This window comes from Acomys russatus, chromosome 5 (genome assembly GCF_903995435.1).
Source record: "Acomys russatus chromosome 5, mAcoRus1.1, whole genome shotgun sequence".
In the NCBI taxonomy this organism is placed as follows: domain Eukaryota; kingdom Metazoa; phylum Chordata; class Mammalia; order Rodentia; family Muridae; genus Acomys; species Acomys russatus.
Genome location: NC_067141.1, coordinates 58,709,051 through 58,735,064, shown reverse-complemented (window position 1 = coordinate 58,735,064; position 26,014 = coordinate 58,709,051). Strand labels below are relative to the sequence as shown.

The 26,014-nt window shown below is 36.1% G+C and overlaps 1 protein-coding gene across 31 annotated transcripts in view; it reads right to left on the bottom strand.

The window, feature by feature from the left end:
* Positions 1-26,014, bottom strand: part of LOC127189541 (cytochrome P450 2C50-like) — a 231,917-nt gene that overhangs the window by 173,989 nt on the left and 31,914 nt on the right. For 3 of the 31 annotated variants that reach the window (XM_051146447.1, XM_051146450.1, XM_051146448.1), the window contains exon 8: positions 23,943-24,084. The exons of 26 other annotated variants lie outside the window; for them this stretch is intronic. In XM_051146447.1, coding sequence (XP_051002404.1) covers positions 23,943-24,084 — 142 coding nt within the window. Of the gene's footprint in view, positions 1-22,035; positions 22,312-23,942; positions 24,085-26,014 lie in introns of those variants that run through there. 2 more of the 31 variants (XM_051146431.1, XM_051146457.1) reach the window with 1 other exon arrangement.

Sequence of the window (26,014 nt, the reverse complement as noted above, 5' to 3'; positions counted from 1 at the left end):
TTTGGTTTGGTGGTGTTTAATTTCTTGAGTTCTTTACATATTTTAGATATTAGCTCTTTTCAGATATAGGACTGGTTAAGATCTTTTCCCAGTCTGTAGGCTGTCATTTTGCTTTGCTGACAATATTCTTTGTCTTACAGAAGCTTTTCAGTTTCATAAGGTCCCCTTAATTTTCTGTTGCTCTTAGAGCCTGAGCTCTTGGTGTTCTATTCAGGAAGCTGACTCCTGTGCCAATGAGTTCAAGGCTCTCCCCCACTTTTTCTTCTACCAGATTTCATGTATCTAGTTTCATGTCTTTGATCCATTTAGACTTGAGTTTTGTGCAGGTTGATAAATATTAATCTACTTGCATTTTTCTACACGTATACATCCAGCTATACCAGCACCATTTGTTGAAGATGCTCTTTTTTCCATTGTATGGATTTGGCTTCTTTGTCAAAAATCAAGTATCCATAGGTATGTGGATTTATGTCTGGGTCTTTGATTCAATTACACTGATCAACCAGCCTATTTATATGGCAGAAACATGCTGTTTTTAAATATATTTTATTAATTTATTTATATTACATCTCACTTGTTATCCTATCCCTTATATCCTCCCATTCCTCCTTCCCTCCCGCTTTCCCCTTACTCTTCTCTGCTACGACTGTGAGTGACGGGGACCTCCTCCCTCTGAATATGCTCATAGGGTATCAAGTCTCTTCTTGGTGGTCGGCTATCCTTCCTCTGAGTGCCACCAGGTCTCCCCATGCTGTTTTTATTATGGTTGCTCTAGTACAACTTGAGATCAGGGATGGAGATTCCTCCAGAAGATCTTTTATTGTACAGGATTGTTTTAGCTCTTCTGTTTTTTTGTTTTGTTTTGTTTTTCCTTATGAAGTTGAGAATTTATCTTGCTAGGTCTGTAAAATATTGTGTAGATATTTTGATGGGGATTGCATTGAATTTGTAGATTGCTTTTGGTAATATGGGCATTTTTACTATGTTGATTCTCCCACTCCACAAGCATAGGAAATCTTTCCATTTTCTCATGTCTTCTTAAATTTCCTTCTTCAGAGTCTTGAAGTGTTTTTTTAATACCAAGATACTTTATATTACTTGTGGCTATTGTGAACTGTGTGGATTCCTGTTTTCTTTCTCAACCCATTTGTCATTTGTATGCAGGAGGCCTAGGGACATATTAAAGTTTATTTTTTATCTAGCCACTTTGCTGAAGGTGTTTATCTGCTGTAGGAATTGCTTGGTAGAATTTTGGGTCATTTATGCATACTACAAGATCATCTGTGACTAGTGATTCTTTGACTCCTTCCATTCCTATTTGTATACCCATGTTCTCCTTACTTGTCTTATTGCTCTAGCTAAGACTTCCACTACTAAACTGAAGAGACACAGAGAGGCTGCACAGCCTTATCATATCACTCTTTTTTTTTTTGTGAAATTGATTTAAGTGTCTTTCTATTCAGTTTGATGTTGGCTATAGGCTTACTGTGTATTGCTTTACTACATTTATATATGTGCCTTGTATCCCCAAACTGTCCAAGACTTTTAACAAGAAAGGGTGTTGGATTTTCTCAAATGCGTTTTTGCCATCTATGGAGATCATCGTGTGTTATTTTTTTTTTATTTGTTTATATGGTTGATTACATTGATGTATTTCTGCATATTGAATCATTCCTATATTCCTGGCATGAGGTCTACTTTGTCATAGTGGATGAGATTTTTGATGTGTTCTTTGATTCAGTTGGTGAGTATTTTATTGTGTCTTTTTGTTCAATGTTCTTAAGGGGAATTGGTTTGAAATTCTCTTTTTTGGGTCTTTGTGTGGTTGAGGTACCAGGGTGACTGGTTTCATAGAATGAGTTCTACAATGTTCCTTCTGTTTCTATTTTGTGGAGTAGTTTAAGGAATGTTAGTATTAGCTCTTTTTTAAATATCTGGTAGAATTTGATGCTAAAACCATCTTGCCCCGAGAGTTTTTTTGTTGGGAGACTTTTGATGGCTGCTTATATTTCCTTAGAGGATATAGGACTATTAATTTGTTTGTCTGATATAGATTCATCTTTAGTAACTGTAATTAATCAAGAAAATCATTCCTATCATTTAGATTTTCAATTTTTGTGGCTTATAGGCTTTTGAAGTTCGGCCTAATGATCCTTTGGATTTCCTCGTTATCCATGGCTATGTCTCCCTTTTCATTTCTGATTTTGTTCAATTGGATACTTTCTTTTTTCAGTTTAGTTAGTTTGGCTAAGGGCTTATCTATCTTTTTTATTTTCTCCAAGAACCAGATCCTGATTTCATCGATTCTTTGAATTGTTGTTGTTTTTCCAAATTTACTGATTTCAGACCTGAGTTTCATGGTTTCCAGCCATCTACTCCTCTTCAGTGTGTCTTATTTTTTCCCCCTAGGTTTTTCAGGTGTTCCACTAATTTGCTTATATATGATGTCTCCAATTTATTTATGAATGCACTTAGTGTATGAACTTTCCTCTTAGTACTGCTTTCATTGTTTCCCAAAGATTTGGATATGTTGTGCCTTCATCTTCCTTAATTTTTAGGAAGTCATTAATTTTTTCTTTCTTTCTTTCTTTCTTTCTTTCTTTCTTTCTTTCTTTCTTTCTTTCTTTCCTTCTTTCTTTCTTTCATCCTTGACCTAGTTTTCTTTGAGTAGAACATTGTTCAGTTTCCATGTGTTTGTAGGCTTTTTGTTAATTCTATTGTTGTTAAAGTTAACTTTAGACCATGGTGGTCTGATAAGTTACAGGGTATTTTTAATTGTTTTTCTATCTTTTGAGTCTTGCTTTGTGAATGATTATATGTTCAATTTTGGAGAATGTTCTACGTGGTACTGAGAAGAAGGTGTATTCTTTTGTGTTTGTTTGAAAAGTTCCGTGGATGTCTATTAGATGCTTGATTCATGATCTCTGGTAGCTTCATTGTTTCTCTATTTAGTTTCTGCCTCAATTATCTGCCATTGGTGAGAGTGGGATGTTAAAGTCTCCTACTCAAATTTGTTGGGATTGATGCATGATTTAAACTCTAAAAGTGCTTCTTTTATGAATGCAGGTCCTTTCAGCCGTGTCGTCAAGTTGCTTACGCGTGATGTTTCCAATTTCTTTATAAAGGCACTTACTGATACGAATTTTCCTCTTAGCACTGCCTTCAATGTGTCCCACAAATTTGGGTATGTTGTTCCTTCATTTTCATTGAATTGAAGAACGTCTTCCATTTCTTTTTTTATTTCTTCCCTGACCCAGGTGTCATTTAGAGAGTTATTTAGTTTCCATATGTATGTAGCCTTTTTGTTGTTTCTGTTGTTGTTGAAATACAGCCTTAGACCATGGTGATCTGATAGCATATATGGTATTATTTCACTCTTCTTGAATCTTTTGAGGCTTGCTTTGTGACGTACTATATTATAAATTTTGGAGAAGGTTCCATGGGGTGCTGAGAAAAAGCTATAATCCTTTGTGTTTGGGTGAAAAGTTCCATAGATATCTGTTAGATCCATTTGATTCATGACATTGGTTAATGTCATTATTTTTCAGCTGATTTCTGTTTCAGTGACCTACCCTTCAGTGAAAGTAGGGTGGTGAATTCTCTCACTATTAGAGTGTGTGGATCGAAATGTGGTTCATGCTTTGTTAATAGGTCTTTTCCAAATGTGGGTGCCCTAGTATTGGGAGTGTAGATGTTCAGAATTGTGATTTCCCCTTCCTCGACTTTACCTTTGATGAGTATAAAGTGTACTTTCTCATCTCTTTTCATTAGTTTTTGTGTAAAGTCTATTTTAATAGATATTAAAATGATTACACCAGCATGACTCCTGTCTCCATTTGCTTGGAATACTTTTTCCTGCCTTTTACCCTGAGATAATGTCTAACCTTGTGGCTGACATGTGTTTCTTGGATGCAGAAGAATATTGGGTCTTGTTTATGCATCCGCTCAATTAGTCTGTGTCTTTTTATTGGACAATTGAGACCATTGATGTTGAGAGATATTAGTGACCAGTGACTGTTAAATCCCTTGATTTTGATGTTGGTTGCAGTAGAGTGCTTGTGTGGTTATGTTTTTGCGATGGTGTAGTTATCTATTTCCCATGTAGTTTCAGTTGTATTTTGTCACTCTGGGTTGGAGTTTTCCTTCTATTTACTTCTGTAAGACAGGATTAGTGGTTAAGTACTGTTTCAATTTGTTTTTATCATGGAATATTTTGCTTTCTCCATCAATGGTTATTGAAAGTTTCACTGGATAGATTAGTCTTACCTGGCATCTGTGGTCTTTTAGAGCTTGCTGGAACTCTGTCCAGGCCCTTCTGGCTTTTATGGTCTCTGCTGAGAAGTCAGGTGTAATTCTGATAGGTTTGCCATTAAATGTTAACTAGCCCTTTTCCCTTGCTGCCTTTAATATTTTTTCTTTATTCTGTATATTTTGTGTTTTGATTGTTATGTGGTGGCAAGATTTTCTTTTCAGGTCAATTCCATTTGGTGTTCTGTAGGCCTCTTGCATGTCTATATGCACCTCCTTCCTTAAATTGTAGAAATTTTCTTCTCCCGAGGATTTGTAAAATCCAATGATTCTTCATGGTCTCTTATCTTCTCCAAAAGATAACTTTTTATATAAGTATAATTTTTAAAAAAATGTTAGGACTTCCTGGACAAAAATTAAGCACAACAGGAATGTTTTGCAATCCTACAAAGAAATTCAAAAATTTACTAAATTGTAATGAATTAATTAAAATATATTTATAACATATCACTTGAATGCTTTCACTAATAGATTAAGCCATGTATGAAATTTATCTTAAGGAGATGGTAACTGTATATTCTAATTGAGATAGTTGAGGGAAAAATTTCTGCCCAAATGATCAAAGATCATAGTAAAATTTCCATACTCACATATCCTTTGAGTAAAAAGTAAATACATGTCAGTTCTTACATAGCTCACATAAACTCTACTCTATAAGGCTGAAATAGTATGTTATATAGATTACTTACACTCACACTTTTCAGAGGACAGTAGATGTTTAAATGGTTGGGTGGCCTGATTTACAGAAGAAATTTAGTTCCTGAAGATTTTATACATATCAAGCAACTTTCTACAGGCAAACAGTATATGAATTAAAATAAATTGCACATCAAACCCTTGGGAATTTCTCATGAATTCATTCTTTGTATGGTGTGCATGAAAGGCCAGTTCAGCCTAAGACATTTTGAGAAGATGTTTATGATTCACACAAAATGAGATCATTCACCTTGTTATATTCATATAAAGTTGAGTGTTGTTCTTTCAAGATCTGTAAAGATTTTTTAAAATTTTTGAAGGGAATTGCATTGAACATGTAGATTGCTTTTGGTAAGATAGCCAGGCTTACTACGTGAATTGTATAGATCCATTAGCATGGAAGACCTTTTTAAATTTTGATATCTTCTTCAATTTCTTTTTTAAAGACTCAAAGTTCTTGTCATACAGGTCTTAACACACACACATGTATTAAAACACACCAAGTATTTTATGTTATATATGGCTATTGTGGAAATTATTGTTTCCATTATTTTTTCTAGGTCCATTGATCATGTATATAGGAGAGGCCTACTGATAATTTGAAGTTTATTTTGTATCCAGTCATATTGCTGAAGGTGTTTCCAGCTAGAGAGGTTCTCTGGTGGAATGTTGGGGTCACTTATGTATACTACCAAATCATCTGGAAATATCAATACTTTGACCCTTTTCTTTTTAAATTTTATTTCCAGGATGTTTGTTAGTTGCCTTATTGTTTTAACTAGAACCTTAAAGCTTTATTGAAATGATGTGGACAGAGTGAGCAGCCTTGTCTTGTACCTGATTTTAGTGGAATGCTTAAGTTTCTGTCCATTTGAATTGATGTTGGCTCCAGGCTTGCTGTTTATGGGTGTATTCTGTTTATTATGCTTAGGTATGTGCCTTGCATTCCTGATTTCTCCAAGATTTTAATATGATGGGGTGTTCCTTGTTGTCAAGCCTTTTTCCAGAGTCTAACGGCATGATCATGCAGTTTTTTTTCCTTTCAATTTGTTTATATGGTAGTTTACATTGATAGGTTTTTGTATGTTGAACCATCATTGTATCCCTTGCATGAAGCCTACTTGATCATGGTAGATAATGTTTTAAAATTTTTCCTGGTAGAATTCTGTACTGAAACCATCTAACCCTGGAGATTTTTGGTTGGGATACTTTCAATTACTTCTTTTTCCTTAGATGATATAGGTCTATGTTAGTTCTTTACCTGATCTTGATGTAACTTTGGTAAATGGTGTCTATGCAGAAAAGTCAACCATTTTGCTTAGATTTTCTAATTTGTGGAGTACACGTTTTAAAAAGCAAGATCTAATAATTCTTTGGCGTTCCTCAGTGTCTCTGGTTAGGACTTTACATAGTAACCCAGGGTACTACATGCAGATTTCCTGGATTTATCGTGTCAGGAAATGTTTAGATTTAACATTTTTGAGTGATGTATATATTTCTTCAATTTAGTCTTCTATGCCTGGGATTCTCTCTTCCACCACTTGTGTTCTGTTGGTGATGCTTAGTTTTGTTGTTTCTATTCTCCTCCCTTGGTCTTCTGTAATCCTTTAGTTTGTGTATTCATTATACCTTCTATTTTCATTTTCTGGTCTTGAGCAGCTTTATTCATTTCATTTACCTATTTAATTGTATTATCCTGTATTTCTATATGGTCCTATATGGTTCATTATGATTCATTCACCAAACTACAGATTTAGCCCTATGGTTCAATATCTGCCTGAATCAGTGCCAAAAACCAAACAGGCATCAATGTTGTCACAATTTTTATTTCACAGAGTGCAGAAAAGTTTGCTCTTTTAATCCATACTACTTTAGAGACCCAAACTCTTGGCTCTCTCATCTATCCTCAACAGAGTAAGCAGCAACTTGTCACTGGCACACATTGTTGTATATTTTTACACACTCATACATTTTATTTTGGACAAATAAGTCTCATGTGCTTTTTAACAGCAGCATAATTTTATAGCTGGATAAATAGTAGTTCCTTCTCAGTTTATCCATTTCTGGTGGCTTTTACATTTCTAGAGTCCAAAAACTAAACTCCCTAGTGAGTGAGTTTCTGTGAAAATGTATTTTGGTTAATTCTGTGAGTTTCATGCATCACGTTTTATCTCACCTACCTCTGCCCTAACGTCCCCCAAATTGGCCTTTTAGTCCATACCCACCAACTCTGTGTACTAGTTTAGTTCTCCCAGCCATACAGTTTATCCTTCAAAAAGTTCTGTTTCTTTTCCATGTTCCTCTCTGCCACATAAACTGAGGTTGCTTATCAACTCATCGACTACCTTCTTAGTATTAAAAAAAATTCCTGGTATAATTCATTTTAAGCTGTTTCTTATTTATTTATTTATTTTAATTCACTTTATGTCATGATCTTAGCCCCCTCTGTCCTCTCCTCCCAGGCCCACTCTCACTCCTTCTTCCTCTATTTTGCTGTGCTTCTTCTGCTACTTTTTTTCCCTCTCTTCAACCTCTTCCAATCTCTATTGTATTTCTCCTTTTGAATAACATTTACACATCCTCACTTGGGTCCTTGCTATTTTTTTTAAAATCTGTGAATAGTAATATTTATACCCCACACTAAATTGTTTAATCAACATCAAAGTACATATCATGTGTGTGTTTGTGTTATAGATTGCCTCAGTCAGGATCATCTTTTCTCATTCCGTTCATTTGTCTTCAGATTTCATGATTTCCATGTTTTTAATAGCTGAGGAGTATTCAATTGTGAAAATTTACCCTGGGTTTTTAATCCATCATTTGGTTTAGGGGCGTCTTGGTTGTTTCTAGATTTTGGCTGTTACAAATTAAACTGCTATGAAAACAGTTGAGCAAGTGTCCTTGCACAACCACTTTGGGAATCAATCTCGCACTTTCTCCACAAATTGGGAATAGCACTACCACAGGACCCAGCTGAAACACACGTGGACATACACCCAAAAGATTCTCTCCCATATAACAAGGATATATGTTCTTTTTTTTTTAACCCGTCAGTCCAGTAAATACTCTCGGGTATGTGCTGTGTCACATAACATGGAACATACCTTTAAAGAAAATCAAGTCTCTTATTACTGGAAGCTTTCAGTTACAAGGAGCTTCTCAGATAGTAGTGAGACAGGGCAATTGCCCCATAAAACACACACGTGCTCACATGTCATCTGGATTTAACTTGCACATGTCTTGTGTTTGCTCTCACTGCTGTTTGTATTTATAAATGGTGTTTCACATTTGTTTTTATAAAAGAAAAAACACTGTATCCTTGAAGTCCTCCACTACATTTGGCTCTTATAATATATTTGGCCCCAGTTACTGCAGCGATTCCTGAGTCTTGGAAGGTCAGGATGTCAACAAATTCTGACTCAGGACTGAACACTCTGCAATCCCTTAGTTTCATCCTCTTGAATAGTTCTGAGTCTCTGTGTTAATTGTCACTCAATGATTGAAAAATAAAAAAAACCAACTGGCTTCTCTGGGAGTCAGTAATGTACTATGTCCTTTTAAAGTTATCATAGTTGACCTTCTCCTGGTATCTGTGACATATCTAGCCAAAGGTTCTTGGCGCTGATAATGGTTTCATGTATGAGTTTTATCTTAGAGAGGAGTTCTTAAATATACCCATAACATGGTTGATTATTCCCAGGATATTTAGGTTGTCAATGCAGCAGAAGCCTTGTCATTCTAGTTGACACTGTAGATTCCAGAATTCACAGACAGATTATTAATTTTCTCTTCTAGTAGCATGCATACACATTACAGCTCTATGAAAGCTAGACTGTAGTGACACGTTTTCTATATCATGAACACATATAAAAGGAGTTTCAATGAGTTGCTGCCTAATGTGCTAACCATGCCATTATTAGACACCTTAGGCTTTCAAATAAAAAGACAGGTTTCAGCAAAAGTTATTTTTATTAAGGTTTGGCTGGGGAGACTGCATAGACCCACAGATATCATCAGTTATTTTCAGAGTTCTGGTTGTACAGTAGAACCTGATGGTAAGTCCACAATGATGAAGACTTAATTGTAGAACCAAAAACATTGAAAATTAAAGGTAGCTTTGACCTGAGTACAAAGCTCATTAAATCTACCATTCTACATTTGCTTTTTAGTAGGCAATAATATTCATAGTAGAGTAATGGTTTCTGGTAGTTATTGAGTATAGAGGGGAGAGAGAATTGTGGAAATGATTCATGTTTAGAAAATTATAATGTTACATGAAATACATGTTTTTAATTTTTTATGACAATGTGATATATATTTATCAAACTTAGAAAGGTTTTCAGTGTTTATTTGTAAAATATTAAATGTTTAAGGATATAATTATTTTTAATATAGTTTTCTTTTAATACATTTTCAAAGTTTACTTTTTATTGTTTGAAGATTTAACTGCATAATTTGCCCCTTCCTTGTACTACCTCCAAGACTCATGCTTCTTTCTCTTTTTAATTCATAGTATATTTTAAAATTAATTGGTCTTTTATATACATATGTGTAAATATATGCATGCATACTCCTGAAAAACAAATACAGTCTATCCAGACTCTATACTGATAGATATGTATCCTTATAAGTAACTTTATATGTTTTAAAAGATTTATTTTTAATTAACTTTAGTGTCTGAGTTCATATGTGAACTTTTGAGCATGTGTCTGAAAAGTCCTGAAGAGAATATAGGAAGTCTGTCTCTGAAGTTGTAGGAATTTGTGAGCTGCCAACTGTAGGTGCTGAAACCTAGAACAGCCCTCTCCAGAGCAGTAAGCCTTCTTATCTGCTTATAGATCTCCCTTGTTCCAAAATTTTATATATTTTCTCAAAATTAAATTAAATTAGACAATATTCTATTTTATGTTTTAAATATCTTGAAGTCTTTAGTGTCATAGCACTTAGTCCTTTAGCACAAAAATCCTAATTGTATAACCTGTAATTATTTTAATCCAATTTTACCTAGAGCCATATTTTATACCATTTTCATCTATGCCTAAATTCATAGCTTGCACAAATATATGCTTGTCTGCTGACATTGACATATGTGAAGACATGTATGCATTCCCCACTAGTATAGTGGGTGAGAGAAAATGGAAAGTTTCTTCCTTTGGGAGTGTCTACAAGGCCCCATAAATAATATAATTTCTTATATAATAACTTTTAATGCTGTGGAAAGATAATATAGCAGCTGAAAATTATTAAAATGTGGTGGTTTCTATGGCTGTTATTCCTTTTTGATATAAGATAGGAGCTTAGTGACAGGGTAAGCACAATTCATGCTCAGGTGTAAGCTGGAAGACAAATTTTAAAAGGTTTAAAAAATTTGTAAAAACAGATTTATAAAATGTTTTATTTTTATTCTGGGCAACATCCAAAGGAGGAATGGCCTCTGCCCTGCCAGTGTATTCAACTATCGTTTCTATATATTGTGCAGATACTCCTGGACACTGTTCCTCTGTTCCAAATGTAAATAATTCGAGAATTCAAGTAACTTTAGGTGATGCCAATCCAAAGGGATTTCTCTTAACATCCTCCCTAATTCATTCTTTTCCATATCTATTAATAGAGGAAGTGTGTGTGTGTCTTTGTGTGTCTGTGTGTGTCTTTGTGTGTCTGTGTCTGTGTGTTACTTCATTGTTTTTGCTGGCATGGATTTATATTTCCTGTCTTGGGTGTAGTTAACGTCATTGGTTAGAGTCTTCCTTCTTTTAATTTTTTGGGGCTTGATTTGAGGATAGATATTGCTGAAATTAAGTTTTGAGTTAGAATATCTTGTTTCTGCCATCTATAGTGATTGAAAGTCTTGCTGGGAATAGTAGTTTGGACTGACATCTGTGGTCTCTTAGAGACTGCCTAACATATGGCCTGGTTTTATAGCTTTAGAGTCTATGCTGAGAGATCAGGTACAGTTCTGATAGGTCAGGCTTTGTATATTATTTGGCTTTTTTCTATTGCAGGTTTTACTATTCTTTCTTTGTTCTGTACATTTAGCATTTTGATTATGACATGGCAGGAGGGTTTTCCTTTCTGGTCCAATCTAATTGGTGCTCTGTAAGACTTTTGTATGCTTATTGACATTTCTTCCCTTCTGTTGGGAAAGTTTTCTTCTATGATTTGGTTAAAAATATTTTCTGGGCCTTGGAGCTAGGACTGTTCCCCTTCTTATATTTTTATCATTCTTAGGTTAGGTCTTTTATAGTGTCCCTGGATACTATATACAGATTGTTTGGATGGTTTCTCGCAGGAGTTCTTTAGAATTAACATTTTCTTTGACTTCTTTAATCTTGTCATCTATGCCTGAGAGTCTCTCTTCCAGCCCTTTGTTCTGTTGGTGATTCTTATTTCTCTTGTTCCTTTTTCTCATTCCTAGACCTTCTATCCTCAGGATTCTCTTAGTTTGTGTTTTCTTTATTGCTTCTATTTCAAATTTTATGTTTTGGACAGTTTTTTTTTTTTCAATTCATTCACCTGATTGATTGTGTTTTCCTGTATTTCATTATGAGGTTTAGTAATTTCCTCTTTAAAGATCTATCATATTCATAGTACTGGATTTAAACTCATATTCTTGTGTTTGGTTGTGGTAGTATGTCCCGGGATTATTTCCAGTAGAATAATTAGACTATGGTGGTGGCATATTGCTAGAGATCTTGATGGATGTGTTTTTATGTTGACTTTTAGCTATCTGTTTGTCCTTGGATGTTCCTCAGGTAGCAGTCCTCCAATGCAGCCAGGGACTAGATAACAAAGCTCAGAAGCCACTGTTCATTTTAGTGATCACTGAGCAGCTCGGCATGCATGAGGATACTTACTGGACAGAGGGTTGTGGGAGAGGGGAGTAAAATGAATGCTCCTGTAAAAGAGATATGGTGTCAGCAGGCAGAACAGTTCTTCAGTCCTTCTTCATGGGCTGCCCATAATGCATTTTGCAAAATTTTTATTGAGTGATGGGGGACCAAATGGTGCTGATAAATATGAGCAACAGAAAAGACATACACAGGCAGAGGTAGAAGAATCTCTGTGAGTTCAAAATCAGTTTAGTATACAGAAGGAATCTAGGACAGGAAAGGCTACACATAGAAACTTTGTTTGGAAAAAACTGAGAAAGAGAGAGAGAAAGAAGAGAGAAGGAGAGACACAGGGAGAGAGAGAGAGAGAGAGAGAGAGAGAGAGAGAGAGAGAGAGAGAGAGAAGAGATTACAATGTTAGATTATCTCAAAAATACTTTAATCTTCAAAAATATTTCATTATTCATAGATTATAGTATAATTATGTCATTTTGATTTCGTTCCTTATCTGAAATCTCCCATATTGGTAACTTCCTGTATTTTTCTAATCCATGACATCTTTTCTGTCTCATGAGTATTATATACATATGTACATGCACAATCATATTTCCTAAAGACACAAACACTTGACTTAACTTTTATTTTATTTTTAAAATATATTTTATTAATTTATTCATATTACATCTCAATTGTTATCCCTTCCCTTGTACTCTCCCATTCCTCCCTCCCTCCCATTTCCCCTTACTCCCTTCCCCTATGACTGTGACAGGGGGGGGGCACCTCTTCCTCCTGAATATGCTCATAGGGTATCATGTTTTTTCTTTGTAGCCTGCTATCTTTCCACTGACTGCCACCAGGTCTCCCCATCCAGAAGACGTGGTCAAATATGGTGTACTAGAGTTCACGTGAAAGTCAGATCCCACTCTCCACTCAACTGTCCTTTCAAACTATGAAGTACTCCCTCTGTAATGGGGTGGGGAGCTTGGTGTTCTTGGTTCAGAGTTTCGGGCAATTCCCTGAATTGTTTACTGGAGCTTCTAAACACAGTCCACACCACTTGCCACCATCTTGGATCCTCTATGATTTCTCAATAATCTTGAGTTAACTTTTAAATAGAGCAAGTAGCCAAGAAGAGACTTGATACCCTATGAGAATATACAGGGGGACGTAATCCCCCTCAGGAACAGTCATAGGGGAGGGGAATAATGGGAAAATGGGGGGGGGGAGGAATGGGAGGATACAATGGATGGGATAAACATTGAGATGTAACAAGAATAAATTAATTAAAAAAAAAGTTTGTATTCTTGTGTTTGTGCTCATGTAGGAATTTGTGTTTTATGGATATTCTGTGTGTCCTATAATAAATTAAAAAAAAAATAAAGTGTAGTTCATGATGGCCTCAAACTCAATGCTCATTTTATGACACCACTCATAGGTAGAAATAGACACCCACAATACCATTTGTATGGTTAGCTGTATATTTAAATTGCTCATTGCAAAATACGCATTTTAACATACATTCCCCACAATGGATGTGTACAGCTATATAATGAATGATTGGAGCACTATAACTAAGGCAAAAGACATTTTATATTAGTAACACATTTTTAAATAAGAAATTATATGATGTTGTCACCTAGAGGAAGCTGTATGGCTTTTATTACTGTGGAACCCAAATGTATAAGATACAGATGACTTTTTCCTAAGGTCAACCGTGTACCAAAAGGACTTCCATTGTCGAAAAACTATTAGTTGGAAGAATTCAGAATTCAATGAGATTATCTTGTGGTTGCAGGTGCCTCCTTTGGATTTACCATGGCTTCCAAAAATATTAGGTTTCTCCATATTCCAGAACTTCAGAAGTGAGCTTAGCCCAGCTTAACTGAGCAGAAGACAATATCTCAAAGCTTTTGAAGACGTCTATCTTCTAAAAGTTTAAACATCCCCAGACACATCCCTTTTTAAGGATCAGAAACAGTTGGTACACAGTAACGAAGGTTTATTAGCTGCAAAACATTTTCTCTGGCCATAGAGCATGCATGATAATAGATGTTAAAATTCTACTATAAAGGGACCAATGTATGCCGAACTAAATGTGTGGAGACAGTTATCAAAGGAACATCATTACCAAAAGAATAACATTTATTATTTGAAGGGGAAATGCCATTGTTAAAATAAAGGATCCCTCTGTAAAAATGTCATTATATTTGTTCTGATTGGACTAAGGAGTTTGTCATAGACCTCTTCAATACTGGAAACTGTGTTCTTGATATTTTTTTTTACATCACTTGTGTTAATCATTACTAAAGTTGTTCAGTAAATTTTCATTTGCTCAGCTTCTTTTCTGGGGAGAACTAATTCCCATGTACAAATTAGATTCTTGTTTTTATAGATTCATAATCTTAACAAAGCCAGAGAATGAATTTGGTGCAGAAAGACTTGAGCCTGCCCAACTTGAGCCTCATTTCTTTCTTGCACAGATACATTTTGTTACTTTTATTTACCACACTTACTGACTTTGCCCTATGGTTCAATATCTACCTTTGTCAGTGTCAAACAAAACAAACAAGGATATGGCCAACAATGTTGTCACTGTTTTTATTGCCTGGAGTTCTGAGAAGTTTGCTTTTGTAATTTGTAGATGTTTAGTAACCCAGAGTCTTGGCTATTTCCATTACCTACAACACAGTCAGCAGTAATTGGTGACTGACTGACATTGCTGTACATCCCCACAAATTTATACATTTTATTTGGGATAAATAATTTTCATCTATTTCTTTAACAACACTATCATTTGTTTGTTTGTTGTTGGTGGTGGTGGTGGTTTTTTCAAGACAGGGTTTCTCTGTGTAGCCTTGGCTCTCCTGGACTGGCATTGTAGACCAGGCAGGCATTGAACTCACAGCAATCCACCTGCCTCTGCCTCCTGAGTGCTGGGATTAAAGGTGTTTGCCACCACCATCTAGAAACAGCAGTATCAGTTTACATACTGATAAGTAGTAGGCCTTCTCAGTTTATCCTTTTTCTGTGTTCAGAATTTCTTACCAGTTACAAGCAGTTCTGGCCCATGCTTGTTACCATCAGTGGAACCCCCATAGGTAACCATCAGTTCTAATCCAGAGAATATACACATACATAATCTATACACATACACAGAATATATATACAGATAATACACGCACACGCACACGCACACACACACACACACACACACACAGAGATCACTTAATTTTGTTTTGTTTTTCTTCTGGTTTTTTTTTTTTTTTTTTTTGCCATAGCGCTTTTCAGTGTAGCCTTGGCTGTCCTGGACTCACTTTGTAAACAAGACTGGCCTAGAACTCACCGCAATATGCCTATCTCTTCCTCCCCGAGTACTGGGATTAAAATTGTGCACCATCACATCTGAGATGTACACCATTTTGAAAATGCATCATTTCATATTTTTGATATCTGGTTTCCAGGGGTTTTTAAAAATATATTTTGGATTTAGTCCTCTATTAGTTGTGAATTTGGTAAAAAAAAAATATATTTTCCCTTTATGTAGGTAGCAACTTTTAAGATAGATGGTATCCTATGCCTTACAGATACTTTTCAGTTTCATTAGGTCTCATTTATTAATTATTAATTGTTGATCTTATTGCCTATATTATAGGTGTTCTGTTCATGTGGTTTTTTCATATGCCAATGTGTTTAAGGCTATTCCCTCATTTCTCTTCTCTCAGGTTCAGTGTATGTAGTTTTATAATGAGGTCTTTTATCCACATAGACTTGAGTTTTTTTCTGCATGCTAAATATGGATATATATTGCATTCTTCTACATGCAGACATCTAGTTTGACTACCACAATTTGTTGAAAATAGTTTGTCTTCACTGTATACCTCTGGCTTCTTTATTTAAAAAGTCTGGAGTTCACATGTGTGTAGGTTTATGTCTGCATCTTAACTTGATTCCAATGATCAACATGTCTGTTTTTAATGCTAATACAATGTAGACTTTATTACTGTATCTCTATAGTACAACTAAAAATCTGGAATGATGATACTACTAAAAGTTTTTTATTGTTCAAGATTTTTATTAGCTATTCTGAGGTTTTTTTTTCATTTGAAGTTGATAACTGCCCTTTCAAGGTCTGAGAAGAATTGTATTAGAATTTTGATGGGGATTGCATTGAATCTAAATGTTTCCTTTGGAAGAATGGCTACTTTACTGTGTTGGTTCTCCCAGTCCATGAACATGATAGATTTTTCTATCTTCTGATATTTTCTTCAATTTTTGATTAAAAGACTTGACATTATTATCATACAACCTTTTGACTTGTTTGGTTAGAATTATCACAATATTTTAATATATTTGCGGTAGGATAGCATGTGTGTAGAGCCATATCACCTGCCAATAATGGTACTTCTATTTCCTTTTTGTATTCCATTTTACTCCTTCAGCTGTCCTTTTCTTCTAGCTAAGACATAAGATACTATATTGAGTAGATATCGAGAGAGTGGACAACCTATTTTTATCACTGATTTTAGTGAAATTGTTTTGAGCTTCTTTCTGTTAAAGTTGATGTTGTCTTAGGCTTGCTGTAAAATGCCTTGATTATGCTGTAGTGCATATATATCTTGTATCCCCAATCTATCTAGGACTTTTGTCGTAAATAGGTGTTGCATTTTGTCAAGGCTCTTTTTCTTTCATATAATAATGTGACTTTTCTGTCTTTCAGTTTATGTAAATGGTTTTTATGTATTGAACCATCCCTGAGTTTCCGGGTTAAGCCCTACTTGATCACAATGGATGGTCTTTTTATTTTTATTTTTTAATTATTCATATTATTTCATTTGTATATATACATTTATATTACTACTCATTATAAAATAGATTATAACAATGGCAAGAAAAACCATGACACAATCAGGAATTATATAAATGTTACATTCTTAGTGTTGAAGTCATCTCCATAAGGAGGTTCTATGATGCCATCATATTCTTTAAGGTAGACTAGGTATTGCCAGAAGTTAACCTGTCCCATGTCAATGAATATTTAAAGTAATAAAAACATTTAAATGTCATATTCTGCATTTCTCTGGGGGGTTTTAAGACTGTATAATACTTGTGAGAAATTATATGCTTTCAGAAGAAAACAACCAGACACTGACATTGGAATAAGACTGGCAGGATGCATTCGTCACAACTTACTGGACATTGACATCCTGTTTGGAGAAAATGGTTGAAAAGAAAGAAGGAGGTATATAGAAATGTACAGGGAAGATAGATCAAAAAGTAGATTAGTGAATCTGCTCCTCAACTTAATGCCTCAATTGTCGTTCATAAGATATTTTTTAATACACTGCTTAGAATTTTGTATATAGATGCAAATAAGTTCTACATACTGTGGTATAGAATTCAAATATAAGATTATTCTTCACACATAATATATATGTATACATATATATGTATATATATATATTATAATATGAATTATTGTACCCGTATAACTCAATTATAATATAAGGTTCACCTCCAATGCTTGAAAGTGTTATCAAGCTATTTAGGATACGTAAGTTATACAAATTAAAGGTTAGTAGATGAAATCATGATCATGTCTATTGCTAGCCTACTTTATCACAGGAATATACACTTTAGGTACAGCAGGTAGACTCTATAGAAAGACAAGGTCTTCAAAAACCCCAGACACATGCAAAATGTGCATGGTCTTTTTGATGTGTACTTGGATTCATTCTGTACATATTTTGTTGAATATTTTTGAATGTTTGTTAATAAGGGAGATTGTTCTGTAATTGGTTTACTTTTCTGAATGTTTGTGGTTTGGGTATCAGGGTACTTTTGTTGCATAGAGTGAATGGTACAACACTCCTTCTGTTTCACTTGTGGAATAATTGGATAACTATTGGTGTTAACTCATTTTTGAATGTCTGCTGGAATTCTGCAATAAAACCATCTTGCCTTGGGATATTTTGAATGATGCCTTCCATTTCATTAGAAGTTATAATTCTACTTAAATTGTCTATCTGATCTTCATTTAACTTTCATAAATTGTACATATAGAGAAAAATATTTATTTCTTTTACATTTCCCAATAAGGTAAAGAATGAGTTTTAAAGGTATGTGTTTATGATTTTCTATATTTCCTTAGTGTCTGTTGTTGTGCCCCCATTTTATTTCTAATTCGTTAATTTGATTATCTGTCTCTGTCTCTATGTCTCTGTCTGTCTGCCTGTCTGTCTCTGTCTCTATGTCTCTGTCTCTGTCTCTGTCTCTCCGTCTCTCTCTTTGTTTCTGTCTCTCTCTCTCTCTCTCTCTCTCTCTCTCTCTCTCTCTCTCTCTCTCTCTCTCTCTTTTTAAGTTAAATTCGATAAGGGTTTGTGTAGCTAGTTGATTTCCTCAAAAAATAAGCTCTTTGTTTAATAAATTCTTTGTAATATTCTTTTGTTTCTATTTCATTGAATTTAGATTTCAGCTTGATTATTTCTTGCAATCATCTTCTCTTGTGTGTGAATAATTTTTTTCTAGAGCTTTGAGGTGTGGTGTTAAGTTGCTACTAGAAAATCTCTACAAATTTTTTTTATAGAGACAGTGTTATACACTTTTAACACTCCTCTCATTGTTTCCCATAAGTTTTGACATGTTGTGTACACACATTCTGTGATTTCATGTACAACTTTAATTTCTTTGTTATTTCTGTCTTTATTCACTTATTTCTTTACCTTTCTTGCTTCACTTTACACTTAGAAAAACACTTCCACATCTACCAGTAGCTTTTGCCCTCCTTCCATTATTCTAGTTGTATTTCAATCACTATTTTTCATTATCAATAATCACTAGTCTTACTTTGCCTTTTCCTCTCTCCACTCACACCCTTTGTCACTAATACACTAAAGCAAATAGGACCCATGGTAAACTCTTCTTCCTAAAATCACTGGAACTTAGGGTGTCTTTTTTTTTGCTTAACAATTAATATGCTATCCTATGGGGCCTAAAACTTAACACCTTCCTATAGCAAGTACTATGCTATGTTCAGAGTACTGCTTAGTGTAGACCATGGTGACAGGAAAACGAGTCTGAAAAAATGACATTTTAAATCCTGGATTAAGAAGTCCCTCGTTAATATTTAAAGAGCTTCCCTAGAAAAATAAATGTAATTTAAAAAAATATTCCAAGAAAAACCATAAAAAGGATGTCAGAGTATCCCCAACGGAATGGACAGTATGGAAAACAGGAGCAAGTGTCTAAAGAGCAAAAGGGAAAGAATAACCACATATGGTCAAAGACAAAGACGGATCAATGAAAACATTAATCTAATTTTTTAACTGGGTGTTTTTAACCTTTTATTTAATTCTTTCATCAATCTGTTAAGCATTACAGTTGCAGTAGGCAGTTCTCAACATACTTAGACAACTTCTCAAAGAGTGATGAATAAGGTCACACTTTGGCACACAAAGTTTTTGAGAAAGTATTGTTAGACCAAATTATCTTTCTCCAGGGGTTTGGAAGCTTATCCTGTCCTGGAAGATGTTGGCCTTTGGGTTTGCCTAAATCCAAGCTTGCCCATGTTTAGACACAACTGTCTGTGGCAGAAACAAGGACATTTTTCCCGGTGGCTAGTTTGCTGCATTTGAAGCCATCTCCATAAGGAGGATCTTTGATGCTCATCATCTTCTTTGATGCAGGCTGGATGTTGCCAGGAATTAATTTGTCTTGTTGTCAAAGAATCTTTAAAATAATAAAAATATCTTTACATGTCATGTTCTGTAGGTCTCTGAAACATTTGAAGACCTAATCTAACTATACTTTCTGCCTCTTAAATATATCTGCCAGATATATTGGGCCAGAAGGCTGAAGATGATGCTCCAATGTTATAGAGAATTTTGGGTGACTATTCAGGCAGCAAACAGTCTCTGTCATTTTTTCATTTCAGAAGCTACTACCTGTACTCCTGGTTTATTCACGTAATTCAGTTTTATTCCTTCTCAAGTCTCTGATGGAGTTAAAGACCAGATAGTTTAGTCTTACAATTAAGCTTAGTTGTTTGTGGGTTAAAATGTTTTTAGCTCTAGGTGGATGTTTCAAGTTGACAATGATTAGATATGATGGATAATGATTTACTCTCAGGATTTTATACTCACCAAGATAGGAAAGACGCTTTCTTCAAGGTTGCCAAATGAAAGTAGGCAAATCACTATGAATGTAACATTTATAATTCCTGATTATGTTTGGTTCTTCTTCCTTATGTAGTTTATTTTATACATGTATAATTCTATAAAATAGAAATATAATAATAAAAAAATGTTGCAAAAAGAGGTATGGAAGCCAGATAAGAATCCATAATTGTAGTGTAACTATGAGAGCAACCACATTCAAGAACATAAGAATAAAGACTTTGCCTCAGAGACATACAGAATATTTTATTTAAAGGTGTTTTTATTTCTTTAAAGATTCACTGACAATGAGACAAGTTAACTCCTGATAACACCCAGCCTACCTCACAGAGCATGATGAGCATCAAAAAACCTCCTTGTGCAGATGACTTCTATTTTGGGAAACAAGCCACTGAAAGAAATGTCCCTGTTTCTACAACAGACAGAATTCTGCCTAAAGAGGGGTAAGCTTGGATACAAGAAGTGTTGACTGCCAAACTCTGCCAAGACAGGGTAAGCAAGTTCTGAATAATTCCTGCCTCACAAATATTTCTGTCTTATATATTGGGACAAAAGGTTAAAGATGATGTTCCAACATTATTGAGAGTTTTGGCTGATTTTCAGGGAACCAACCGTCTCTGTCATCTTCTCATTTGGAAATCTATTAACCTGCACTCCTGGTATACTCACATACTGAATTTTATTCCTTCTCAAGTCTCTGAAGGGGTTGAAGACCACATAGTTTAGTTTTACAATTAAGTTAGTTATTTATGGGTTAATATGTTTTTAGGTCTAGATAGATGTTTTAAGTTGATAATGATGAGATATGATAGATATTGATTTATGTTCAATATTTTAGATGCACCAAGATAGGAAAGATGTTTTCCTCAAGGCTGCCAAATACAAATAGGCAAAACACTAAGAATGTAACATTTATATATTTCATGTTTATATATTGTTTCATGTTTCTCTTTGCTGCAGGAAGTTTATTGTATATATGTGTAACAATATAAAATTCATGTAAAAATACAAAATTTAAAAAAAAGAGTACCACTTTTTTTACCACTCTCCAGTGCTTAGCCAGTGGCAGTGGAAAGAAGAACACTAGGTCCATGACTTGATCTCTAAATTAGTACTGATCCAGTCATGGTGACACTCCATAACCTTTGCAACTTGTCTACTTACTTTGTGTTGCCTTTCTGGTGAGACATTAGCCTGGCAGCCATAAATTTCCACTATAACTGCCCACTGCACTTTCATAGACCTGAAAGTAGACTCCACATCTTGGCTGGAGCTAGCACAGATCACTGCCTTGGTCCCAGAATTTGCTACAACCCAATGAAACACCGAAGAAAGGAACTAATGTTACAAGTTCTTAGGTGAGAGCTTACAGATGATGAACTTACAACTGCCAAAGTGTCAGGAGGAAATTGGTACAGTCATAGAACACACACACTTTGCATCATTACGACCTTTATAAGGACTTGTGGCAATGAAAAGAAGCTATGACTGAATTGGTCTGCAGGACAAGGAACATAACTTCAGAATATACCCCAGTCTTGAAAACTCAGACCAATTAGGTGGATGAGATAGACAACAAGCTTAAGGAATCCTCCCATCTCTCTCACCTCAGGAATGGCATAGTAATCACACTCTGAAGGCCTTGCCTTTCAGATGTGTACTGCAAATTAAATTTAGGTCTTCGGGCTTATGTGGCAAGCAGGTTACTGAGCTGCCTTCCCTGGCACACTCTTATTATGTCCTCTAAACTTCTTATTATGTGCCCCAGAAGGAGGTGTTGAAACTCCTTTTTCTTTCATTTCTTACTTGATTTGGAAGAAATGTCTAAGAACAGATGCAAAAAAGCTATAAAAAGCTTATTATTAAGAAATGTAGAATTACTGAGCTGAAGTACACTGTAATATGTGTTTATAATGAAATCATATTTAGCTTGAAATCAGTGACATGTCATCACTGGGACTGTAGAAACTGAATAGTGGAAATGTGTGTTCACAGGACCTTAGAGAATCAGGGAGAGGACATAAGAATGAAGAAGAGGCAGAGGATGTCAATTGTAGAAAGAGGTGAATGAAGGCCTTAGGGTGACCACATGTGGTGTCCCTGATGGGGGCAAGTATCTGTTCCTTAGACTGGAATGAAGCAGAGCTGGAAAACAGGAGGCACTGAGGCCAATCCAGTGAGCACTGGGGTCGTATCAATGTCCTTTGGGTGAACCAGAGGTTTCAGCTTGAAGTTCTGTAAAATGGTGGTTAGGAATAAAAACAGCTCCATGCGTGCCAGGCCTTCTCCTGCACAAATCCGTTTCCCTGTGGAAAAAATATCAAAGAGGAAGTTATGTTTTGTTTACAAGTAGAAACCTGAGACACACAAAACTTTTAAGTAATACTGCAGATTAGGAGAAACTGTTCGGTTTTTGGATGGGTGGTTAGATGGATGGATGGGTGAGAAGATACATAGGCAACCTGACAAATGTGGGTCACATTTAATTTGCAAGTAGCATATGGTGTTATGTAAAGAACAACAGCTACAGAAATTGGGTGCAGAGCATTCAACCCAGGCCCTTTCAACAATAGCAAGCTATGTTAACTGTTGAGTCATGTTTCAAACATCCATTCCTACCTTTATAAAAATGGCCTACCCCAGCCAAAATTCTAGCAAGTTCTCACAAAGTCTCACTCTAACTGATGAACTATTGGCAGCTGACATCTACTGAGAGGGAGAGCAAGTTTAGTCATGGATGTGGTCCCTGCTAGTTACCCAATCACCAGTGGACAGTTCTGTACCTATATGCACAATTGTAGTCCTAGAAGACTCATTGGGTGTATGAATTCAGGAGAGATAATTGTTCTGAGGCTTATGGGAGGATTGGCAGGATATAGTGGGAGTGTATTTGCTTAAAACATATTGGGCAGATTTAAGAACACATTTTTAAATGCCCTACATTTTCTTGTTTCTGTTCTCTCTCAGTGATGCCCTTTGCTGCAGCCACAAAGTCATCAATTAGAATGTTATTGCACTTTATACTTAATATGTGAGGGGGTGAGGATATGAATGTAGTAACTGTTGCTATCAGCCCTTTTGGCTACTGGTGTGTGATTCTCTCTCACTGCGTTAGTCCAAATATATCATCATGTTCACTCATCTGTTTTTCTGACTGAACTTGATGTTTGAAGCTTTTCTGTGGTTGTAAAAACTTTTGTCAGCTTAACTGAGCCTGGAGGTGAGAAAGCAGCAAGGAGAATCAAGGAGTCAATTTACAGCAATCACATCTCATCTATGAGTGAGTAAAAGCTAAATGAAGTTTCTGTTATGGAAAGAAGTAGTAAGAGCTTTGGGGTCTCTGTGGTGTGTCTAAAGAAGGAATGGAAATGACACACACTCTAGTGTTCTTAACTTATCACAAATGATTGTGATAACTAAAGTCTCACTTCTTCATCTTGTCAGAGATGTTTTAACTGGGCACTGGGAATCATGCTCCCGAGTCTCAAAACATCCTCAATATGCCTTCCCTTGGGCCAGTTTTTGCTCACTAATCTTCTGCTAACTTAACTCAAGCTAGTGACATTTGGGAACAGAATCTCAACTGAGGCAATGCCTGAACAGATTAGCCTGTAGGCAAACATGTGGGGAAAATTTATGATTGATGATTTGAGTGAGAGAATCCAGCTCACTATGGGTAGTTCTACTTCTGGGTTGGTGGTCCTGGTTTTCATTAGAAACCAAGATGAGGGAGCTGGTGAACAGAACTCTTACTTGGCCTCCCCATCCATTCCAGACTCCAGGTTCCTGTCTTGAATTCCTTCCCAGACTTTCCTATTTGGACTACAAGGTGTAAGACAATATAAACTCCTTCTTCCCAAAATTGATTTTGGTCTTGGTATTTTTATCATAAAAACTGAAACCATAATTCAGACACATGCAAATGAGTTTGTATTACCTGTTGAGAAAGGCATGAAGTAGTCACTTCTCTTAAACTTTCCTTCCCCGTCTAGAAAGTGTCCAGGGTCAAACATCTCTGGGTTGGGAAATTCCTTGTTGTCATTCAGCACTGATGACAGTGATGTTATTACTGTTGTTCCCTGAAACAAGAAGCCCAAGTTACCCAGAAATCAGGAACTTACAACGTGAAAGAAAAATAACCCAGTTCACCTTCTGCTCCAAAGAAAGGCTTAAGTACAAAGAAGAACAAGAACATCTTACACAAAGAGCAGGTAAGGAGCAGTGAGGAATGTGAGGCCAATCACAGTGCTGTGGCAAAGGTGGCTTCAATGACATTTACAGTCAGCACTTGTGTGTTGGGTGCTAATGCTGCTGATTCTGTTCTCCTTAGCCTCAGGTGTGAACACATTTGTCTCACCAACTGTTGTTCCAGTTCATTATGTGGCCTTCCTCACAAGTGTGGTAGACTATGGCTCCAAATTGAGCATTGTGTTTTGTGTGGATGGAAATGAAAAAAAGATTACCAAAGGAAAATATACAAAGTTTAGAAAGATAAATATCATTATTTCTCTTTTTCACAACTCATATGTACATATATAATCATGTCATAGTGGTTTTTACTCACTTACACAGACATGTTGTGATTTTTCTTGGGGAGACCCTTAGTGCATATAATCTGATGAGTGTCTCTTGGAAGACAGCAATTTTCATGCCAAAAAATTTTGGCAATTAGATCAATATAAAGATAAATTTTCATAAACTAATACTTTTAAGAGCAATTCATTATTTTTACATAATTCCTGATTTGATTGAAATAATTTTAGAATGTTAGGACAGTTGGTAGAAAGTTAAAGGAGGTGGTTTATGTTGTTTTTCCAGAAAGACATAATAAAATTGAGTAGAAGAAATATGAGTAGAATTTTCCCCCTGCCTTGTAGAACAATGAAGGCTGCATAGGTAGAAAAGAAGTACAGCGAGCTTTCATGCATTACAGGCATGCACCTGTATTCAAAAGAGAAAATAGGCTTGGGACAAGTTAATCATCAAAGAAGGCATTCATTCCAATTGGGTCTGATTTTCTGGGTCTTGTGATCTAGGGTCTGTTCATAGGTTTTGGTATGCACAGTGAAAAGTAGATTTATGAATAAAGAGTGAACAATTCTATTAAAAATATAAGAATAGAGAATAGATGATTAGACAGTTTAGTTGAACAAGACTTCAACAATAGCATGTCTTATAGATGATCTGTTACTTGATAAATACAAATTGTCTTCAGCTAAGCATAAGTCTAACCTTGCTGCTCTAGACGTATCTTACTTAAGTTTTTTTAATCAATGACAAAAGAACCATTGTTTTCGGTACAATAAACTTATGGAGAGGATCCAAGATGGCAGCAGGCAGTGTGGACCGCGTTTGGAGGCTCCAGTGAACAATTCAGGGAATTGCACAGATTTCTGAGCCAGGAACACCGAGGTCCGAACATCACGGCAGCAGGAGTCCTCCACGGTTCGGAGGGACCAGGGTGCGGAGGACCTGCGTGCCCCTGCACACGGGAGGAGCGTGGATTTTCTCTGATCGGAGCGGCAGCGGCAGAGGCAGCAGAACCAGCGGCACCAGCAGCGGTGGCTGAGGTTTGCAGCTCATAGCCTTCCGGTGGAGGCGATTGGTGTGGTGGCTGGTGGGAGTTGCTACGGGAGAGGGGACTTGGGGCAGGATTTGGGTTGCATGGAGTCTTCGGACCCAGACTGGACTCGGCGGACAGTTTGGCCCCAGAGTCCCGGGTACTGGCCCAGCCTAGTAAGCAATTCTGCCTGAGGCACTAACTCAGCGTGGCCACAGCTCCCCTGCTGTGGCGCAGGCTTAGTTGAGCGCACAGCTCCACACTAGGCAGCACCTCAGCTCAGCGGCAGCTCCCCTGCAGTGACACAGTCTGGGCACAGCACTTGGTTCCACCACAGGGGCTAACTCAGAGCAGCCGCAGTTCTCCTGATGTGGCGCAGTCTTGGCTGAGCACTCAGTTCCACCCTAGGCGCCACCTCAGCTCAGCGGCAGCTCCCCTGCAGTGACAAG